This window comes from Budorcas taxicolor, chromosome 7, assembly GCF_023091745.1.
Source record: "Budorcas taxicolor isolate Tak-1 chromosome 7, Takin1.1, whole genome shotgun sequence".
NCBI classification, from domain to species: Eukaryota; Metazoa; Chordata; class Mammalia; order Artiodactyla; family Bovidae; genus Budorcas; species Budorcas taxicolor.
This window is the reverse complement of record NC_068916.1, coordinates 38,863,325-38,884,917: the sequence shown is the minus strand read 5'-3', so window position 1 is coordinate 38,884,917 and position 21,593 is coordinate 38,863,325. Positions and strand designations below refer to the sequence as shown.

Below are 21,593 nucleotides of genomic sequence, written 5' to 3'. Positions count from 1 at the left end.
CAAACTGTGCCTGTCTTCACGACGGCCCTGTGAAGCGAGTAGTATTGTCCCATTTTTCTGAGTTGGAAACTAAGGTTCACAGACGACTCAGATCCAAATCTGTCTGGTTCCCAAGTAGACTTTCTTTTCACTCAGCCAGCTGGAGGCGCAAAGGGCCAGGAAAGCGGAGGGTTAGGCTCCCACACTAGGTGTCCAGCAGCCGAGACCCCGCCCAGACTCCGTCCAGGCCCCGCCCCACCGACGGGACCAAGGAGGGCTGTGTCTTAGAGCCCAAAGCTAGATGGGACCTGATGATTGGGTGGGGCGGAAGGATTGGGTAGGGCTTCCCACTGCCCGGGCGACCGCGACTTTTGGAGGGGGCGGGGCATCTGGCTCCGCCCCCCTACGCGGGCTCAAAGCGGATGGCAGCCGCGGGGGCGGGGTCAGAACTCGGGCGGCGGATCCCAGCGCGGCTCTTTGGAGCCCGCGGCGGAGCAGCGCCCCGGTGGGGCCCAGGAGGTACTTGGGACAGCGCGGGGCATCTCGGGCCGGACCAGGCGGGGGGCAGAGGCCTAATGGGGACCACAGAGGGGGCTGGGGGTCGTAGCCAGCTCTGCAGTTCCTCCGATGGGCCGTCGCCCCTACCCCCGCCCCCGCCTTCCTGCGGCGAAGCCGGCTGCGGCGGGGCTGATTGGCGCCTGCGCCGCTTCCTGCGCCTGGGACTCGGCCAGTGCTTGGGGCCCAGGCGGAGGCCCAGGGGGAAACTGAGTCACATTGGGATGGTAGCAGTCCTGTGTGGGAGGCACCACCCTCACTGGGCTGCAGGATAAATCTTTTTCCTGACCATGCTTTGGAGTCCCAGCCCCCACCATTCCCTCCAGGGGCCTCGCCCCCGCCCAGAACCCAGCGCTCCCAGGGGTCCTGCCCCTGGCTTTCAGTAGCTTCGACTGGGCTTGGAATGGCTAGGATTCGCTCCAGCCGCCTCCCTCCGCACCCCTCCCCCTCGCGGCCCAAGCCCCCGTGTTCTCTCCGAACAGTGTCAGTTTACACGCCTTATATAGTCCGAGCAGGCTCCAGCCGAGGCCTGCCTGTGGGGACCTGGGGGCGGGGGAGAGGAGTGCCGGCCCTGGACTGGCATTGCTGTCCAGACCAAGGCTCAAGACTGGCTGGGAAGGAAGTCATGCCAAAGTAGTCCTGCTGTGCACTCCTGGGTGAGAGGAACCTTAAGAGTGGACGCGGGCTCCCTTCACCCCCCGCCCCAGTCCTTTGGGGAAGGGGGGTTGCCCCTGTCTTTCCAAAGTGAGTCTGCCAGCTAGCAGCCCAGCGCGACCTAACAGGGTGCCCGCCTACCCTCCCCCTGGGTGTGCTCAGCATCTGCCAGTGCTTGCCTGGCGCTAGTCCAAGGCTGGTGTCCAGAGTAGGGCCTGCCTGTGCACCCACTGTGCGTCACTCACTTTTTCTCTCCTCTCAGGAGCAGCACTATGGATTCCTTCAAGGTGGTGCTGGAGGGGCCAGCACCTTGGGGCTTCCGGCTGCAGGGGGGCAAGGACTTCAATGTACCCCTCTCCATCTCCCGGGTGAGCCTAGGTTGAGGGAAGGGTTCCTCTGGGGGTCTCTGGGTGCTCAGATCTCCAGTGGGCAGCAGGAGGAGTCTGAGCAGGAATGAGCCGAGGTCACAGACCAGGAGGTGTCCAGGTCCAGAGCTGTGGGCATCTGCCACAAGGACTCCCAACTCGGTAGATACTGGGAAAGGAGCAGCCCTCAGACTTCCACAGCTCTACACTGCACCTTCTAGGCTCAGGAGTGTGCCCATTCTTCAGGAGGTGAACCTGCGGTCTCCAAGAAGTGTCTATAAACTGCTTGAGGAGCAATGTTTGGTGCTAGGCCCCTGGGAGGGCACTCTGACTGCAGGAGCTCACTTCATCCTCATTGCCACCTAAGGAATAGCAACTACCACCCTGTTTATTCAGAGGAGATAACTCAAGACTCATTGAAGAACTCTTTCATCAGTTCCATGGCAATGCAGGCATGGGGCTCCAAACACAGGGATGGCCTGCAGTTTTTGTGGGTGGATAAGGTGCTTCTCCCCAGCCCAGGTGAGGACTTTTATCCCATTCACTGGTTCCATTCAGGATGCAGTGGTCTTTGGGTCTCTAGGGCTCTGACTTCAACTCCTGAGAGCCTGTCCTGGTGGGGGTGGAGCTGGAGGCTGGCTCCTCCCTGTGGCAGGGGGATTGCCTTATAAGCCCAAGAATGCAGCCCCATGCTGGGATAGTCAACTGGTGGCTGGAGTCTGCAGAACTAAAGAAGGCTGGCCTAGGCCTGGAACCCTGAACCCCATCAGTGGGCCCCTCAGCCGATCATCAGGCTGTGGCTCCAACTGTGGGATCAGTTGTGGGACTCAGAGAACAAAGTGCCTGCCCTGAGAGTGTGAGGCCAGCCCTTGGGTTGGTGTCTCTTGACTGTAGTCTGGGGGTCAGGAGTGGGCGGGGATTTCTGTCCCCATATCCACTTGACCAGAGAGGCACACCCAGGCTCCTAGTGGGCAGCTGTTGGCATGAAGCCCAGGGCAGGCACAGCCTGGAGGGGTCTAGAGATCCCAGCTTGAGGGGGCCCCAAGGTAGAGGTCTGTTGTAGTTGGGCTTGGTGGCCAGGACCTACAAGCAGTCACTGTTCCAAGGGACCCTTCTGCGGGGTTTCCTGGAAGCTGCTCTGCCAGCAAGGTAGCTAAGGGCACTGGTCTCCCTACTACTTACACCCAGCCCATACGTAATACTCAAGCCTTGCCATCCCTGGGAACTCATCCTATACTCCACTTCCTGAGAAAGTGCTGGTCAGTGTGGCTGGGAGCTTGGCTGACCTCTGAGCCTCAGTTTATTCATTGGTGGGATGACTTTCAGATGTGGCCTGTTGGGGGCACTCTGAGCTCGGGCTCTGTTGTCAGCAGCCCCAGCATGTGGGTGGGGCCACTGGCTGAGCCCAGCCCTGGAGTTGGACCTAGGCCTTGGTGGGTGGGAGTGAGGGTGGTCTTTTCCGAGCTGGGCTGGGCCCCCTCCCTCTCTCCTGACCCTAGCATGGAGGAGGAGAGGGAGGGGCTAGGGCTGGCTGGAGGCCCAGGCCTGGGAGATGAGGTAACGTCTGGGACTTGGGGGTTGGGCTGCTCAGTGGAGCCCTCAGGCTGACTCACCCCCTACTCCGTGTGGTATCCAGCCCCCTGGCTTTTCCTCTCCTTGGTCCCTTGGGCCTCCTTGCTTTTCTCTCCAGACACATGCTGCCCCCCATCCCCAGGTCTCTTCTGCTTCTGTCTCCACCTCTGACTCCTCTGTCCCTCCTGTGTTCTTCTCATCCCAGAGAAGGAAGTAGTTGCCAGTTCCCCATCCCTCTCTGCGAGCCAACAGCTCCAGCTCAACCGGAGACTCCCACCTCCGTGGGCTAGCCCACACTTCCCCGGAGCCAGCCGTGTGGGTAGGGAGTGGCCAGACCAGGTTTCCCTTCTACTGACTCACTGTGACCTTGAGTAAGTCACTTCCCCTCAAGGGCATCACTCCCCCATGCCTATTATAAGGGGTTGGATTGAACTAGAGGTAAGATAGGGGATCCAAGCCCCAAAGCCAGCTTGAGGGTCAGAGAATCTTTCCATTCAGAGGGCTGACCTCTGAGCCCCAGCTCTCAACAATTCCCTGGAGGCTCAGATGGTAAAGAATCCTCCTGCAATGCAGGATACCTGGGTTCGATCTCTGGGTTGGGAAGACCCCCTGGAGAAGGAAATGACAACCCACTCCAGTATTCTTGCCTGCAGAATTTCATGGACAGAGGAGCTACAGTCTATGGGTTAACAAGAGTCAGACACAACTGAGGGACTAACACTTTCACTTTACTTTTCGCAACAGAGGTGGCCTAATAGGGTGGAGCCTGAGCCTACCTCTTGAGCTGCTAGCTAGGCAACTAGAAGCAAGTTACTTAACCTCTCTGTTTTCCCATGTATAAAATAGGTATATTCCCAGACTCTCCTCCACAGGGTTTTTGGAGGATTCAGTATGTGGTAATACTAGGTACTTGATAAATGTAAACTGCTGTTAGTACTTAGCAAGTAAAGAAAGGGCCACCCAGCTATCTTGCCCTTCTAACTTCTGAAGCATGAGGTAGAGCCATCAAACTGAGCTTTCCCTTCTTGCCCTAGTGCCATCAGTCTCTGGGTCTGATCCCTCTGCCACGTCTCTGGAACCTCTTACCTCCTCTTCCTGCCTGAATTCCTTCTGAGCATCAGCTCACCTGAGGAGCTTTATGGGGTCACAGGCAGCCTGTACTCCGCAAACCTCCCCAACTTGTGAAGTGTGATTCTACCTCCCAGTACTTCCCCACAAGCCGGCTCAAGGCCAAGCCCGTTGCCAGGTAGCCAGGCAGACCTGTGGGCTTTAACTTGCGAACAGCAGTGCTGTTTCTGCCTGTGTTGCTGCCGCTAGGCTAGAGGGCTGGGAGGGCCCAGTTGGGTTCTTCAGAGTCACCTCTATCAAGACCCTGAGAAATACCCGACCCTGGGCCATAAAACTGGTGCTTCCTAACCTTGAGAACAGTTCTTTCAGCACTTGAGGTCTTCATAAGTAATTGGATCTTCTCACACCCTAGGCAGCCCATTCCACTCTGTTTTCGCCAAAGCCCACCACTTCGCAGAAGTCATCTTCATGGTTTCAGCTCACGCACATACCACAAGCACACATGCACGCTTCATGCCCACATGCACAGCCAGAGGGCAGGTCTGGTGGGTGGAATGGCCTGGGCAAGAGGCCAGCAGGGACCTCAAAAGCTTTGGTTGGAGCTGAGACCACTTGTGTTTTAGCCGGAAGGTGGCTGCGTGTTGATGTCAGCAGCTTCTGAACCGTGAGGAGGGTCCCTGGAGGTGAATGAGTGTGTAAGCGGCGTGTTTGAGGTGATGGTGAAGCTCAAGGGAGCCCCACCCCCTCCCAGATGGCTTCAGTATTCGACAGTAGTCCAGAAACACATTGAAGGAAGAGACCCCTGGGTTCTGCGAGTGGGGCAGCTGAGGAAGGGCAGGGTTGGCTGCTGTTTGCCTGAGTTTGGTCTGCAGTCGTGGCCCTCCATGACCCTCCATCTCTCCATAGCTCACCCCTGGAGGTAAAGCTGCACAGGCTGGCGTGGCCGTGGGTGACTGGGTGCTGAGTATTGATGGCGAGAACGCGGGGGGCCTCACACACATCGAAGCCCAGAACAAGATCCGTGCCTGCGGGGAGCGCCTTAGCCTCAGCCTCAGCAGGTAAGCCTGAGCTGAGCCGCCCTGGCAGGTGGGCGTGCCCTTGGGCGTGGTCCATTATCACCGCTTCCTCTTCTCTTCTAGGGCTCAGCCTGCTCAGAGCAAACCGCAGAAGGTAGGGGAGGGGCTTGGGATATGTGGGCAGCAGGCGGGGTGGGACTGGACATCGAGGCTCACCTGTCCTCCCTGGTGCAGCCTTGGTACTCTCCCATCCCTGGCCGGGAGTAGAGGGTGGACGCCAGAGCTGGGGAGTCTGGGAACTGGGAGTTGGGCCAGGGACTGCCGCACGGTCAGAGCACCATGCATGTCTGCCTGTCGGTCCGTCCGTCCATCCGTCTGTCTGCCTGCCTCCTTCCCTCTCTCCCGCCGGCCTGTGCTGCAAGCTGCACTAGCCCACCCGCCCTCGGACTGCGTGGGCTGAGATCATTGCTCCCAAATGGGCCCCTTGAAACCTGAGTCGCCCCCTCCCCGGAGCCTCAGGCCAGATGTGTGGGGGTAGGCCTGGAGCACCGCTGGCCTCTTCGTGCCAGGGGACGCCCCACTCTGGCCAGATCCCCCGCCTCCTCCCGCCCTGCCCGCCCTCCCCGCTCTGTCTCTGCCCAGGCCCTGGCCCCCGCCGCGGACCCCCCGCGGTACACCTTTGCACCCAGCGCCTCCCTCAACAAGACGGCCCGACCCTTCGGGGCGAACCCGCCCGCAGACAGCGCCCCGCAGCAGAACGGGTACGTCTGTCCCGCCCGTCCACGCCGTGTCTCCACCACCGCACGCCCGCCGGCTGCCCGCTGCTGCTCTGCCTGTGCTGCGCCCCAGCCTGGCCGGAACCGTGCGACAGCGACCCCTGGTGGCTGGGGCGGGTACTGCAGGCACAGGGCCCCACCGAGGGTGTGGCTCCTGCCTTGGGCCGGCCCTCCAGGGGGCTGTGAGCACGGCAGCGCGCCGCCCCCTCCTCGGTGGTAGCCTGGGGTTGGGATATGATGTTGGCCGACTGAGCCCAGACACTCAGTGCAGCCTTCCCCCTGGCTATTCTGACCCCTTGCCGTCTTTCTTCCTCCCCTTGTCTATCTCTTTGTACCTTTATCTGTCCATCTGTCTTATTTCCTTCACAGGTGCAGACCCCTGACAAGTCAGTGAGCCCCCTCTGCCTGTCCCTCTCTTCCTTCCTTTTGGCACTCTGGGTGGTGGCCCCTCCCCACTCTGGCTGCCCTCCTTTCACTTTGGTTGCCCTCCTTCCCTCTCACTTCCCTACCCCACCCCTCACCCAGCAGGGCCCTGGCCTTGCCCTGCCCTCTTCCCCTCACTTTAGCCCACCTATATCAAGTCCGGGGAGGGGCCGCCCCTGCTGCCCACCCCAGCATGAGGTTCTGAGCCACACCCTCCCCACAGACAGCCGCTCCGACCGCTGGTGCCAGATGCCAGCAAGCAGCGGCTGATGGAGGACACGGAGGACTGGCGGCCGAGGCCTGGGACAGGCCAGTCCCGTTCCTTCCGCATCCTTGCCCACCTCACGGGCACCGAGTTCAGTAAGTGCCAGCCCAGGGAAGGGCGGACTCTGCTCCTGGTCCCCAGCCCGGACCCAGGCTTAGCTGGAGCCTGCTCCAGCACCCTCTACCAGGGCTCAGGGCTGGGGTGGCCTTCTGTCTGCTCTTGGTCAATGCCTGCCTCTGCCCTCTCAGTGCAAGACCCGGATGAGGAGCACCTGAAGAAATCAAGGTAACAGGACAAGCTGCAGCCCCTCCTCCTCATCTCTGGCCTCTCCCATTCCAGCCCTGTCTGCTCCTGGCCATCCCTAGCCAGGTTCATCCATTCTCCTTCCTTCCTCTGGTCCTCCCTCCCTGCCTCCCTTCCGTCTCTCCTTCCTTCCACTTCCTTCTCCTTCTCTCTCTACCCCTCAGGGAAAAGTATGTCCTGGAGCTGCAGAGCCCACGCTACGCCCGCCTCCGGGACTGGCACCACCAGCGCTCTGCCCATGTGCTCAACGTGCAGTCGTAGCCTGGTCCTCGCCGGCCGGCTGCCCTCTCTGCCTCTTTCTTGCTGTTCCTCCGCCCCAGGGCACCTCCCCTTGGCGCCTCCAGCTTCTGCCTGCCTCACCCATCCTTTTTCTGCCCCTGGACTGAGCCTCCTGCTGTCCTGGCCCCAGCTGCCCTCCTGGCACAGGGCCCGGCTCCATCTGACACCGCTGCCTTCACTCTTTGCCCTGTGGTACTGCTGTCTGCCAGGTCTGTGCTGGCTTTTTGGGCATGAAAATAAACATTCTCAGCCCTGCTTTTTCTGCCTCTGTTCTCTATCTTTGTGGACTTGGTTTGCATTTGGGGTCAGGGGTGTTAGATGGTTTCAGATCCAGTGTGGGCCCTGCCAGTATGGTCTCAGTGGGTGGGGGTACTCAGCAAAAGGGCCCCCTGCCATCAGAAGGACCCTCGCGAGCGGCCCCAGAAGTGAGAGCCCTGCTTCACGTCCCAGCCCTGTGCGACAGACCAGCCAGCTGGAACCTGGCCAGGGGAAATTGCCCTACCCATCCCTGCCCTGGGGGGACCTGGAGTCCTCTGCTGTCATGCACCCAGGCATCTCTCATGGGGCCAGCAGGACCAAGTTTGGGGGGTGGGGCCATGCCAGGAGCCTCGGCCATGCAGGGCCTTGAATGACAGATCTTACAGCCAGGTGCCCAGGATGGAAGCCCCAACCCCAGCCTCAGCTACACCCCAGGAACCCTGGCCTGGTGAGAGAGCGTGGGCTTCACTTGGGGAAGGGCGGGTAACCTCCAGAGGCATGGGGGTCGGGCCCCTCCAAGCTGCCCCGGGCTCTCTCCACTGTCCTGTGGTGTCCCTGGGCACCCCCATGGAGCCACTTTTCCTGGCCTTGGCAGGCCCTACCACCCCCAGTCCCACGAGCCGCCCACCCTGGGCTGTGGACCCTGCATTTGCTGAGCGCTATGCCCCGGACAAGACCAGCACGGTGCTGACCCGGCACACCCAGCCAGCCACACCCACGCCTATGCAGAACCGCACCTCCATCGTGCAGGCCGCCGCTGGAGGGGGCCATGGCGGGGGCGGTGGCAGCAATGGCAAGACTCCCGTGTGCCACCAGTGCCACAAGGTCATCCGGTGGGTGGCCCCGTTCCTTCCTACCCTGGTCTTTTCCTGAACTGGAACTCCAGCCCTTTCTGACCGCTGCTCCTCCCATCTGTCTCCCTACTCATCTCAGCTGCCCCCTGCTCAGCCTGTCTTCAACATTTGGCCTGGCAAAATGGAGGGGGTGCCAACGACATAGCCAAGCTGCAGCCCTAGACTCGCTGCTCTCTGGGCCAGGAATGGCCTCCCTGCTCCCAGCCCCTCTGCCTTTCTCCTTCCTGCTCACTTGGTTTCTCTCTGCTAAGCCTCTTAAGTTCCTCCCTCTCTGCGCTGCTCCCCAGGGCCCAGCAGAGTCCCACAGCCCCCAGAATCGGATCTGTGTCAGGCCCCAGAACCTTCCTAGTTCTCATCCGAGGCACTGCCCTGCTGTCAACTCCTGTCAGCTCTTAAGCTCTGGAAAGCACCCCCTCGTTCAGACATTCCCATTTATCTGGGATGGCCGGGTCCCTCTCCAGCATAGATGGAACAGGCCAGCGGAACAGAGTGGGCACCAGGCTCAGCTCAAGTTCCCACTGGTCTTCAGGGCTCGCAGGTACTCCAGGCCTCCTGTCCCCCAGGACACCAACCCCTTGGGTTCAACTTATTAGGCTCAAGTCAGCAGTCTTCACCCAGTGTCACCTTCCTCCCTTTTCTGACACTACCCTTCTCCCTCACCTCCTGTCATCAAAACAGTGCAGCTTTTTAAAATATTTATTTGGGTGCCTCTGATCTTAGGTGTAGCACATGGAATCTTAGTTGCAATGCACGTGCTCTCTAATTGTGGCACATGAGCTCAGTTGCCCGGAGGCATGTGGGATGTTAGTTCCTCAACTAGGGATTGAACCCGTGTCCCCTGTCTTGGGAGGCAAATTGTTAACCATTGCACCACCAGGGAAGTCCCACAATAGTCAGCTTTGTCTTGCTGTTTGATCTTAGGCAAGTCACCTTTCAAGCCTGTCTGTTCCCTCTTTGGAGAAGGCAGTGGCACTCCACTCCAGTACTCTTGCCTGGAAAATCCCATGGATGGAGGAGCCTGGTAGGCTGCAGTCCATGGGGTCACTACGAGTTGGACATAACAGCAACTTCACTTTCGCTTTTCACTTTGATGCATTGGAGAAGAAAATGGCAACCCACTCCAGTGTTCTTGCGTGGAGAATCCCAGGGATGGGGGAGACTGGTGGGCTGCTGTCTATGGGGTCGCACAGAGTCGGACACGACTGAAGCGACTTAGCAGCAGCAGCAGCAGCTTCCCTGTTTGGAGATGAAGAGAATGAATGTTCCCTTCAAGGTTTCATAATGGGTGTGGGGTAAACCCTGTGGGGTGCTGGCCAGGAACCCCGACTTCATTTGCCCCCACTCCCGCTCATTGCCCTCTCTTTCTCCTGCAGGGGCCGCTACCTGGTGGCGCTGGGCCACGCGTACCACCCTGAGGAGTTTGTGTGCAGCCAGTGTGGGAAGGTTCTGGAAGAGGGTGGCTTCTTCGAGGAGAAGGGGGCCATCTTCTGCCCACCCTGCTACGATGTGCGCTATGCACCCAGTTGTGCCAAGTGCAAGAAGAAAATCACCGGCGTGAGTGGGGCTGGCAGCTGGCGGGGGTGCTGGGAAGGCAAGCCTGACTCTTCAGCGTTGAGGAGTGTTGAGCAGCTCCTGGGCTGGGGGGCTCTCCCTGCAGGACCCCGTTGGAACCTTCCAGCCTCATAATTGGGCTACTATATTGACCTTACTTTACATTAGCCAGGATTGTCTTAACAGGTGACCTAAATCCTAACTCTAAAGGGCTCAAGCAGGAGAGATTTGGCGCCAATAGTCAGAAAGGCTGAGGGCTGCTAACTTCTGACCCAGCTGAATGCAGATCCAGGTCGTCAGGAGTCTCTTGCACTTGCCTCTGGTTTCATCTGTGTTGGCTTTGTTCCCAGCTTGCTTTTCCATAGAAAGTGGCAAGATGCTGCTACATCAGTGGCTCCAGGGTTGCATCTCCCCAGGTTAGCACCGCAGAGAGAAAGAGAGCACCCCTGTGCCAGCTGATGCATCGAGTCCCAGTGCTAATGCTCGTTGGCCTGGCTTGCTTCACATGCCCATCTCTGAATCAAGCCCTGTGACTCTAGTTGGCCAGGCCTGGGTGACACCCACCTCTGGAACGGGATCTGGTGGCCTTGCCTGAATCACAGGACTGGTTCCTTGAAAATAAAACCAGGGTGACATTACCCCAAGAGAGGAGGTAAGTGCTAGTCAGGCCAAAACAAGAGATGGCTACTGTGTTAGGATTGCATTCAGCTTCAGTAATAGAAAAAACTCCAGTATAGAGATTGAAACAGAGGGCGTAATGTTTACTTCAATTGCAAGAATGCCAGGGGTAGAAGAACAGCTCACGGATGGCTTTAGGCTTTTCCTGTGTTTTAGTTCTGAAATCCTTAGCCTGTAGGCCTTTGTCCTCGAGATTATTGTATCATGGTTGCCAGATGACTGCTCAAGCCCCAGGCTCACATTCTTGTTGCAGGTGGGAAGAAGAGGGAAGGAGCAGGAAGCTTCTTTTAATGAGGTTTTGCCTTTTGACTCGGGAAGAAAAACCAGGAACTTGCATCTTTATTTCAGTTGTTGGAATTGTTATTGTATGAGCACCTAGGCCAGTGAGGGAAGCTGGCAAATCCAGTATTTTAGCTACTGTTCTCTATGAGAGAGGAGGGCCAAAGGGGGTTGTGACTGGCTTTTGAGAGGCTAATGCAGTCTGCTGCCCTGAATGCGAATGCGTATGAAAAACAGCAGTCTCTAAAGATAGATAGGCTTGACGGACACAGAACTATTGATTTGCAAAGGCAGAAGTTTAGGTTCAAAAACTTGTGATTCAAACCCTATTCTTGGTAATTCCCTGGTGGTCCAGTGGCTAAGATTCTGCGCTCCCAATGCAGGGCAATTCCTGGGTCCAATTCCTGGTCAGGGAACTAGATCCCCTGTGCCACAACTAAGACCCCATGCAGCCAAAGAAATAATATATATATAAAAACGTATTCTTAAAAAAAAAATCCTGTTCTTCCTACTGAGTCTGAGTATGCAGCAGAGCCTGGCCTGGTCTCCTGCAGGGCAGCCTAGCTGCCACCTGGAGCTGGGCTTGGGACTTGGATCAGCACATGCTATGGGCTGAGAGTGATGCCCTATCTACCATCTCCCATTCATTGTGGACAGTGTGCCCCACATTGGGAATACCCTGTGACGAGACAGGCATGGTCCTGCCCCCAGGAACTCACACAGAGGAAGGGGACTCCAAGAGTGTCGAGGGTGAGCAGCCTAAGGAAAGAGGAGCGTAACAGGCAGGATAACAGTTGAGGGGAGTTCAGTTGTGCATGTGTGGAAACAGGCAGAGAAGTGCAGAGAGAGGCAGAAAGTCCCCAAGGCTGCAGAGCATGAGGGCCAAACCAGAGCGGCACCAGGCGCTGCGGTCTTCCAGCACTCACGCGTCTCCCTATTTTTGGATCCATGGGCAGAGCGTCCACATGTGGCCAGAGAGCTCTGTGCGTGTGTGTGTGTGCTAAGTCGCTTCAGTTGTGTCTGACTCTGTGACCCTATGGGCTGTAGCCCACAAGGCTCCTCTGTCCATGGAGACTCTCCAGGCAAGAATACTGAAGTGGATGGCCATGCCCTCCTCCAGGGGATTTTCCCAACCCAGGGATCGAACCTGTGTCTCCCACATCTCCTGCATTGGCAGGAGGGTTCTTTACTACTAGCACCACCTGGGAAGCCCAGAGAGCTCCGTAGTAATGGTCATATTAGTGATAATTGCCTTGACCACAAGTGACAGAAAAAATAATGACAGCTGTTTCTCACATAAGGAAGTCGAGAGGTGGGCAGTTTGGGACATGTAGGCAGATCCAGGCCTCTTGTATCTTGTTTCTCTGACATCTAAGCATTGACTTACTGACCACTCATAGTCCAAGATACCTCTTGAGCTTCAGGCAAAATTTCCATGCTCCAGTTGGCTTCCTGTTCAGTTGCTCAGTGGTGTCAAACTTTTTATGACCCCATGGACTACAGCACACCAGGTTTTCCTATCCTTCACTATCTCCCAGAGTTTGCTCAAATTCATGTCCATTGAGTTGGTGATACCATCCAACCATCTCATCCTCTGTTGTCTGCTTCTCCTGCCTTCAATCTTTCTGAGCATTGAGGTCTTTTCCAGTGAGTCAGCTCTTCATATCGGGTGGCCAAAGTATTGGAGCTTCAGCCTTAGCATCAGTCCTTCCAATGAATATTCAAGGTTGATTTCCTCTAGGATTGACTGGTTTGATCTCCTTGCTGTCCAAGGGACTCTCAAGAATCTTCTCTAGCACCACAGTTCAAAAGCATCTATTCTTTAGCGTTCAGCCTTCTTTATGGTCTAACTCTTACACCTGAACATGACTACTAGAAAACTATAGCTTTGATTATACAGACCTTTGTCGGGAAAGTGATGTCTCTGCTTTTTAATATGCTGTCTAGGTTCATCATAGCTTTTCTAAAAAGGAGCAAGCATCTGTCTTTTAATAAACACCTGGCTGCAGTCACTGTCCACAGTGATTCTGGAGCCAAGAAAATAAAGTCTGCCACTGTTTCCATTTTTTCCCAGTCTATTTGCCATGAAATGATGGGACCGCATGCCATGATCTTAGTTTTTTGAATGTTGAGTTTTAAGCCAGCTTTTTCACTTTCCTCTTGCTCCTTCATCAAGAGGCTCTTTAATTCCTCCTTGCTTTCTGCCATTAAGGTGGTATCATCTGTATATCTAAGGCTGTTGATATTTCTCCCAGCAAGCCTGATTTCAGCTTGTGATTTATCCAGTCCGGTATTTTGCATCATGTACTCTGCATATAAGTTAAATAAGCAGGGTGACAATATACAACCTCATACTCCTTTCCCAATTTTGAGCCAGTCCATTGTTCCATGTATGGTTCTAATTGTTGCTTCTTGACCTGCATACAGATTTCTCAGCAGGCAGGTCAGGTGGTCTGGTATTCCCATCTCTTTAAGAATTTTCCACAGTTTGTTGTGATTCACACAGTCAAAGGCTTTAGTCAATGAAGCAGAAGTAGATATTTTTCTGGAATTTTCTTGCTTTTTCTATGATCTAACGGATGTTGGCAATTTGATCACTGGTTCCTCTACTTTTCTAAATCCTCCTTGTACATCTGGAAGTTCTTGGTTCACATACTGTTGAAGCCCAGCTTGAAGGATTTTGAGCATTACCTTGCTAGCATGTGAAATGAGCACAATTACGTGGTAGTTTGAACATTCTTTGGCATTGCCCTTCTTTGAAATTGGAATGAAAACTGACCTTTTCCAGTCCTCTAGTCACTGCTGCATTTCCCAAATTTGCTGACATATTGAGTGCAGCACTTTAGTAGCATCATCTTTTAGGATTTGAAATAGCTCAGCTGGAATTCCATTACCTCCATTAGCTTTGTTCATAGTAATGCTTCCTAAGGGCTACTTGACTATACTCCAGGATGCCTGCCTCTAGGTAAGTGACCACACCATCATGGTTATCCAAGTCATTAAAACCTTTTTTGTACAGTTTGTATATTCTTGCCATCTCTTAATCTCTTCTGCTTCTGTTAGGTCCTTGCCATTTCTGTCCTTTATTGAGTCCATCTTCACATGAAATATTCCCTTGGTATCTCTTAATTTTCTTGAAGAGATTTCTAGTCTTTCTCATTCTATTGTTTTCCTCTATTTCTTTGCATTATTCACTTAAGAAGGCATTCTTATCTCTTCCTGCTATTCTTTGGAACTCTACATTCAGTTGGGTATATTTTTCTCCTTTGCCTTTCGCTTTGCTTCTTTTCTCAGCAAGAAATTGGAAAAGGAAGAAGGAGTGGAAGGTTCTTGGGAGCCATCTTTAGAAGATAAGTTCAGTTCAGTCGTGTCCAACTCTTTGTGACCCCATAGACTACAGCATGCCAGGGAAGGACAGGGAACTGTCCTTCAATTCCTGGAGCTTGCTCAAACCCATGTCCATCGAGTCAGTGATGCCATCCAACCATCTCATTCTCTGTCATCCCCTTCTCCTCCTGCCTTCAGTCTTTCCCAGCATTAGGGTCTTTTCAGATGAGTCAGTTCTTCATATCAGGTGGCCAAAGTATTGGAGTTTCAGCTTCAGCATCAGTCCTTCCAATGAATATTCAGGACTGGTTTCCTTTTGGATTGGGCTATGGGTGCCATCCAGCCCTTCTGCTTCCATCCCATAGCCCAGAACTCAGTGGGCTATGACATTACTAAGCTGCAAGGGAGGCTGGGAAATGTCACTTTGTACAGCTATGTGCCCAGCGAAAAGTGAGGATTCCATCAGTAGACTAGAAGGGAAGAAAGGATATTATCACAGTTTTGTGTTGTGGGTCATTTTCTACGTGTGGGCACCCAGCTTCACAATTATACTATGAAGTCAGTTTGATTATTCTCATCTTACAGATGAGGAAATTTTGCCCAAGATTATAGTCATTTCCCCACTAACCTAATGGATACCGTGTTGGACTGTTCTATCAGAATGGGCTGCAACCCAGGACCTTTCTTTTTTTAATTTTATTTTTTTATTCATTTTTGGCTGCACCAGGTCTTCATTGCTATGCAGGCTTCTCTCTATTTGCAGCAAGCAGGGGCTACTCTCTAGTTGTGGTATATGAGCTTCTCGGTGAGGTGGCTTCTCTTGTTGTGGAGCACAGGCTCACTAGTTATGGCACATGGGCTTAGTTGGCCCATGGCATGTGGGATCTTCCCTGACCAGGGATTGAACCAGTGTCCCCTGCATTGGCAGACAGACTCTTAACCACTGGACCACCAGGGAAGTCCCCCCAGGACCTTTTTTAAGCTGGCATCTGGATTTGCTTCCCACAGATCAAGGCCCTAACATTCTGTTCACTGACAGCCTCGCCTACATTACATCGCACTCTCGTCCTGCCCTGCCCCAGTTCTAGGTGGACAAAGTTAATGCCCAGGCTGCAGATACCGAGGCAAGGCTCACAGAGCCTGACTAGCTCCTGGGTCCTAGAGTATGCCCAGAATAAGGTGGCAAGCCCTGCTCCTGCCCCAGCCCAGTGGTTCCACATGTGGCCCAGGGGTACTCAGCTTCCCCTCTTGCAGGGGCTGCAAGGGGGCTGACAGACCACACCCTGTAGCAGGGTCGGTGGGGGGGATGGGCAGGAACCTAACTGTCCCACTTTACCATGGGCTTCAGGCTCTTAGAGCTCAGAGCATGGGGAAACACAGGACCATCTGGTTGATTCAGCAGACTTGGAGGGGAACTCTGGGGGATGGGATAGACACATTAGAGGGGACGTGTCTTAGTCTGGGGACCCTCTGGAAGACTGTTGTTGTCAAGCCTTAGCACTCACCACCAGCCCCCGTCACTCCGGTGCTGCAGTGACACAGGCAGCTGCATCTTGCCAGCGCAGTGCTTCCTTCCCCGCGGGCCTTTGCATGGGCTGTCCACTGCTAGAAATACCCTTTAGCACTCTCTTTACCTCATTCCTTCTCATCTGGGATTCAAATAACACTTCCTCAGGGGCACTTCCCCTGATACCCACCCTCCCACCTGGCCAGGCTCCCCAGTGTTTGCTTACTGCCCTCCAGTCCTTTTGTCCCATCTCTTCTCCAGTGTGAAATTCATGGGCTGGGACCAGGGCTCTTTTGCTCATGTGTAATGCTGTACCTCATATATAGGAAGGGCTTCCCTGGTGGCTCAGTTGGTAAAGAGTCTACTTGCAATGCATGAGACCTGGGTTTGATCCCTGAGTCAGGAAGATCCCCTGGAGGAGGCCATGACAACCCACTCCAGTATTCCTGCCTGGAGAATTCTATGGACAGAGGAGCCTGGCAGGCTGCAGTCCACGGGGTCGCAAAGAGTCAGACATGACGGAGCGACTTACATCCTAACGTGTATAGAAGGTGGCCACTTAACACTTGAAGGAGTGAATGGAAGTGACCTCTAAGCTGAACTTAATCATCAGTAGGAATTAGCTTGGACAAGGGTCAGGAGAGAATGCTCCAAGCAGAGGGAACAGCTTGTGTCACAAGGCAACACCCAGGGAGGGTGTGAGGCAAGGTGGAATTGAGGGCAGGGTCCACGTTAGGGGTTCCGGAGCTGGGGACTGCTGAGGTCAGATGTGCCTCACTGCGCTTCCCCTGGGGGCAGGGGGAGACAACTCGAGGAGGGGAACGGAACCGCTAGCCCTGGGTTAGGGTCATGGGACGGCAAGGGCAGACAGATGTAGGAAGCTTTGGGCATAAGGTGAATATGGAGAACTGGCTCAGAGACCTGCCTCCCTGTCCACATGCCCACTGGGTCCAGCTCTGGGCTCCCCATGCTCTTGCCGAGACCCTGTCCTGTTGGCCCACAGCCAAGTTCCTTCCCCCAGCCCTGATCTGGGACAGATTACTTTCTCCGGACCTTGCTAAAATGGGAGTGGCAGTAACTTCCTGGCCAGGCTGGTTGTGAGGTATATGTGAGAAATGACAGATTTTGGGGGGGGACTGTGGCACACGCCTTGTGGGATTTTAGTTCCCCAACCGTGGATTGAACCTGCACCTTCAGCAGTGAGCAGTGAATCCTAACAACTGGGCCACCAGGGAATTCCCTTGACAGTTTCTCCAGTGGGCACGGACAAGCCAGCTGAGAGCTAGGTGCTCCGCATACTTATGTCTTGCTTTGTCCACACTGTTTCTTTCCTTATTATTTTTTCATAGTTTCTATTTAAAATTTATGTATTTATTTTTGGCGCTGCTGGGTCTTCACTGCTGCACAAGAGCCTTCTCCTGTTGCTATAAGCAGGGGCTCCTCTTCGTTGAGGTGCATGGGCCTCCCACTGTGTTGGCTTCTCTTGCTGCAGAGCATGGGCCCTGGGGCACAGTCTCAGTAGGTGGCGGCATATGGGTCTGGCTACCTCTGCAGCCTGTGGAATTTTCCCTGACCAGGGATTGAACCTGTGGCTCCTGCATTGGCAGGTGGATTCTTAACCACTGGACCACCAGGGAAGTCTTTTCTTCAAGACTTGTTTAGTTATCGATTTTTGGCCGCTCTGGGTCTTTGTTGCTGTGCGCGGGCTTTCTCTAGTTGCAGGGAGTGGGGGCTGCTCGCTAGCTGTGCTACGCAGGCTTCTGGCTGCGCTGCTTCTCCTGCGGTGGCCCACGGGCTCTAGGGCACGCAGGCCCCAGTGGCTGCAGCTTGAGGGCTCCATAGTTGTGGCGCACAGCCTTGGTTGTCCCTCGGCCTATGGGATCTTCCTGGACCAGGACTCGAACTCGTGTCCTCTGCATTGGCAGGCAGGCTCCTAACCAGACCACGAGAGAAGCCTCTGTTTCATTTTTAAAGTAATAGCCAATATTGAAAAATTGGATTTGACTTTAACACCTGGATTTCAACCTGACCCTTGTAGGCATTCCTGAATGAAGCAGTCAGCAACCCCCTGCACACGGAACACGTGCTCTCCCATGACACAGTCCCCACCTTGCCCCACTGTGTATGCCACCTGGCCTTGGCAGGCACCGGGTCTGGTACCCCTGGCCTCAGATGTGGGACCATTCTTATGGCAACCCGGCAAAGCTGGGATCAGGTTCCCAGTTCAACAGTGAAGGAACCAAGTGTCATGAGGAGATAAAGCTGTTGGGTAAGCCACCCAGCTAAGATCTGGCTGAACCCACAGTCTGACATCCCTTGGGGCTCCACACTGCCTTCTGCCTGCTCCAGGAGTGAGTGCTACTCACCTGGTTGGCCCCAGGGAGAGCTCAGCCCACCTGTGGCCTCTGCTCTGTCAGGCCTCCAGTAGAGCAGGTTAACTTAGTTCACAAGCACTCATGATGCCTACCCATGGCCAGGCACTGTTGGGATATACCAGCTAACAGAAATGTTAATAGTTCATGCCCTCCGAGACCTCATACTAGATCGGGAAGAAGGTGGTGGAGAACAGACAATAAGCAAGAGACACAAGAGGTAAATTACCTGGTAGTATGCTAGTATGGGGGGCTTCCCTAATGGTTCAGATGGTAAAGAATCCTCCTGCAATGCAGAGACCCAGGTTCTCATGGGTCAGGGAGATACCCTGGAGAAGGGAATGTCAACCCACTCCAGTATCCTTGCCTGGAGAATTCCATGGACAGAGGAGCCTGGCGGGCTACAGTCCATGGGGTCGCAAAGAGTCAGACACAACTGAGTTGCTAACACACACACACGTTAGTACGGGAAGAAAGTGCAGGGTTCAAGCTATTGGAAGCATGGCTTTGGGAAGAGGGGTTGGCATATGAGCTGATCGTGTCAGCGTGGGCCTTAAGGAAAAGGTGACCTTTGGGCAAAATCCTGAAGAGGGTGAGGGCTGAGCCTAGCAGATATCTGGGCCAAGCAGTCCAGGTAGAGGGGGCAGCTGGTGGGAAGCCCTAAGATGGTGTGCCCGGTGCATCAACCATGGACAAGAGGCCACGTTGGGGGAGCAGAGGGACGGAAGCCAGTTTTGCTGGCCTCTGGGCCTTTCCCTGGGCTTTGGCCTTTGCTCAGAGCAATGTGGACTAGGCAGGGATTCAAGCAGAGGAGAAGCTGGCCAAGCACAGGTTGATATCAGGCTGTCAGGGGCAGAGGAAGGAGCACAGAAGCCAGTTTTATGCACTCATCCAGGTCAGAGGTGCCCAAGGCTCACATTCCACATCAGGGGGGCTGTGAGAAGTGGCCAGTATCTGGATGTATCTTGAAGGAGAGTCCGGCCAGATTTCGGAGTGGACCCGAAATAAGGGACAAAGCAAGGAATTTGGCCCGTGCAGATGGAGTCACCATCCACTGAGACAGACGTTGTGGGAATATGCAAGGCGGAGTGTGTGGAGATTGGGAGCAGAACTTCAGATATAGCATAGTGAACAGCCACCAGGCTTCCCTGGTAGCTCAGCTGGCAAAGACTCCTCCTGCAGTGCAGGAGATCCCAGTTCGATTCCTGGGTTGGGAAGATCACCTGGAGAAGAGATAGTCTGCTCACTCCAGTACTCATGGGCTTCCCTGGTGGCTCAGATGGTAAAGAATCTGCCTGCAATGAGGGAGACCTAGGTTCAATCCCTGGGTCTGGAAGATACCCTGGAGGAGGGCATGGCAACCCACTGCAGTGTTCTTGCCTGGAGAATCCCATGGACAGGAGCCTGGTGGGCTACAGTCCATGGGGTCGCAAAGAGTCAGACACAACTGAGTGACTAAGCACGGCACGGCACAGTGGACGTCCCCAGGGATGCCTTGGGGTTGGAGAGAGAAAGTGGGAGCAGTGGGTGTGCAGATCAAACATTTATCTGGAAAGGAAGGGGGCCCCAGCCAGTCTGCCTCTGTCCCGGGCTCTGAAGAGGAGGGTGCCAAGCTGCCAAGCGGCTGTTGCCCCCTTAGGAGATCATGCACGCCCTGAAGACGACCTGGCACGTGCATTGCTTCACCTGCGCTGCCTGCAAGGCGCCCATTCGGAACAGGGCCTTCTACATGGAGGAGGGGGCCCCCTACTGCGAGCCAGGTATGGCTGGGCCGGCGGAGAGGGCAGGCTGCAGGCAGGGGGGAACCCAAGTCCCCCCGCCACTTGGCTTCTCTCTGTGTCTCCAGACTATGAGAAGATGTTTGGCACAAAATGCCGAGGCTGTGACTTCAAGATCGATGCCGGGGACCGCTTCCTGGAGGCACTGGGCTTCAGCTGGCATGATACGTGCTTCGTGTGCGCAGTGAGTACCCCTCTTTGGACCCAGGCCCTGTCCCCAGAGCCCTGTGTTCTTCACCCGCCTCCCTTCCACTCCTGCCTCTGGGATTCCTGAGAGGTTGGGAATGGCCCTCTGCTGCTACCCCCTCTGCTGCTACCCCTCGTAACTGCGCCTTGGCTGTTCCCAGATATGTCAGATCAACCTGGAAGGAAAGACTTTCTACTCCAAGAAGGACAAGCCCCTTTGCAAGAGCCACGCCTTCTCCCACGTGTGAGCCCCTCCCACCCACTGCTGCCCACCCCAGCCTACCCAGCTCAAGGGGTTTGCTGATTCTGGAACCATCGCTCCAGATTTCTGGGTAGGGCTAGCAAAAGTTGCCCTGACCCTGACTCCTGGCCCGAGCCTGGGGTCCCCCAGGCCCCACCCCCTTCACCTCCCCTACTTCCTCCACCACCTTCACACACTGGTGCTGGCCACACCGGCCCCTGCTCACATCCAGTGCTACAATAAATCTGTCTCCAGCTGTGTGTGTGCCTCCCCCGTGCATCAAGAAAGGTGGGATCTGAGGCCTGTAGCAGGGTGGAGATTAAATTCTCCAGGGCTGACCATCCTGGTAGACCTGTGATGGGGACAGGGAGGACTCACGGTCAGCAGGAGGAGGCAAAGGGGAATCTCACATGCTGGGCCCAGGACCCACAGAAGTTGGAGGTGCCTGGTCTGGCTTGGCTTGGCAGTCAGAGAAGAGGAGTTGGAGGGGCATCCTCAGGGGTGTAACGTGGAAAATGGTACACCCAAGTGGGGGTCCAGAGGGGCTGCTGCCATTGTATGCTGCAGGCAAAGAAAAAGGGGGCTGGAGAAGGCAGCCCCCTAGTTCTGGAAATGCCAGGATGAGGAGCTGGGACTGCTTCCTGAGGGCACAGTGGGGACAGCCAGGCACAGAATGTTCAGATTTGTGTTGTAGAAAGAGCCTCTGGGAGCCATGAGCAGGATAAGTGGAAGGAGGGAGGCTGGGAGGAGGGGCAGTGAGGAGGCTGGGAAGGAAGGAGCATCAAACCACATGGCAGCGACTGGTCCCAGGCCTGGAGTAGAGATGTGGGGGATGAGAAGTGAGAAGAGGAAGGAGGGCACCCGGAGTATACCAGTCATTCCTCCCATTATCTCACGCAGCAACCCTGTGGGGTGTCTGCACTTAGTCTCATAAACAAAAGCTTCAGAGACCTGACCAGAGCTGCACTGCTCTGATCCACGAGCCAGGCCAGCAGCCAGGCCTGAATCTGGGCACACCATCCTGAGACTGGCTGGCGCTAAGCGCCACGCTCCAGGGATGCCCCTGCAGAGCTCGCCTCTGCCTGCTGCCTCCAAACCTGGAGGCTCTGGCGGTGGCCCCATCTTTCCCCAGGGCCTCTTGCATCCCATTGGTGCCCTCCACTACCCCAAGGGGACTGTCATTCCTTCCATTCCAGGCTTGAACTGGAGAGGGACTGAGGAGAGGCCCCAAGCTAGACCAGGAGAGCATGGTGCCCCCATAGCCACCTGTCCTTCAGGGCTTGCTGGCATGAGGAACTTTATAGCAC

The 21,593-nt window shown here is 55.4% G+C and overlaps 1 protein-coding gene across 5 annotated transcripts; it reads left to right on the top strand.

Moving 5' to 3' along the window:
* The first annotated feature begins 427 nt into the window (after positions 1–427).
* Positions 428–20,540, top strand: PDLIM7 (PDZ and LIM domain 7). Of its 5 annotated transcripts, XM_052642582.1 has the most exons (14): positions 428–498; positions 1,451–1,556; positions 5,100–5,251; positions 5,333–5,363; positions 5,852–5,970; positions 6,355–6,375; positions 6,632–6,768; positions 6,922–6,958; positions 7,900–7,961; positions 8,109–8,346; positions 9,741–9,921; positions 19,721–19,841; positions 19,928–20,043; positions 20,207–20,540. In XM_052642582.1, the coding sequence occupies exons 2-14, from the start codon at positions 1,461–1,463 to the stop codon at positions 20,291–20,293; spliced, it is 1,398 nt and encodes a 465-aa protein (XP_052498542.1). In that variant the 5' UTR covers positions 428–498; positions 1,451–1,460; the 3' UTR covers positions 20,294–20,540. The 5 variants fall into 5 exon arrangements, with proteins under 5 accessions (XP_052498542.1, XP_052498544.1, XP_052498543.1 ...); XM_052642584.1 differs by lacking the exon at positions 5,852–5,970 and having other exon boundaries at positions 6,355–6,371; XM_052642583.1 differs by lacking the exon at positions 6,355–6,375.
* The last annotated feature ends 1,053 nt before the right edge of the window (positions 20,541–21,593 follow it).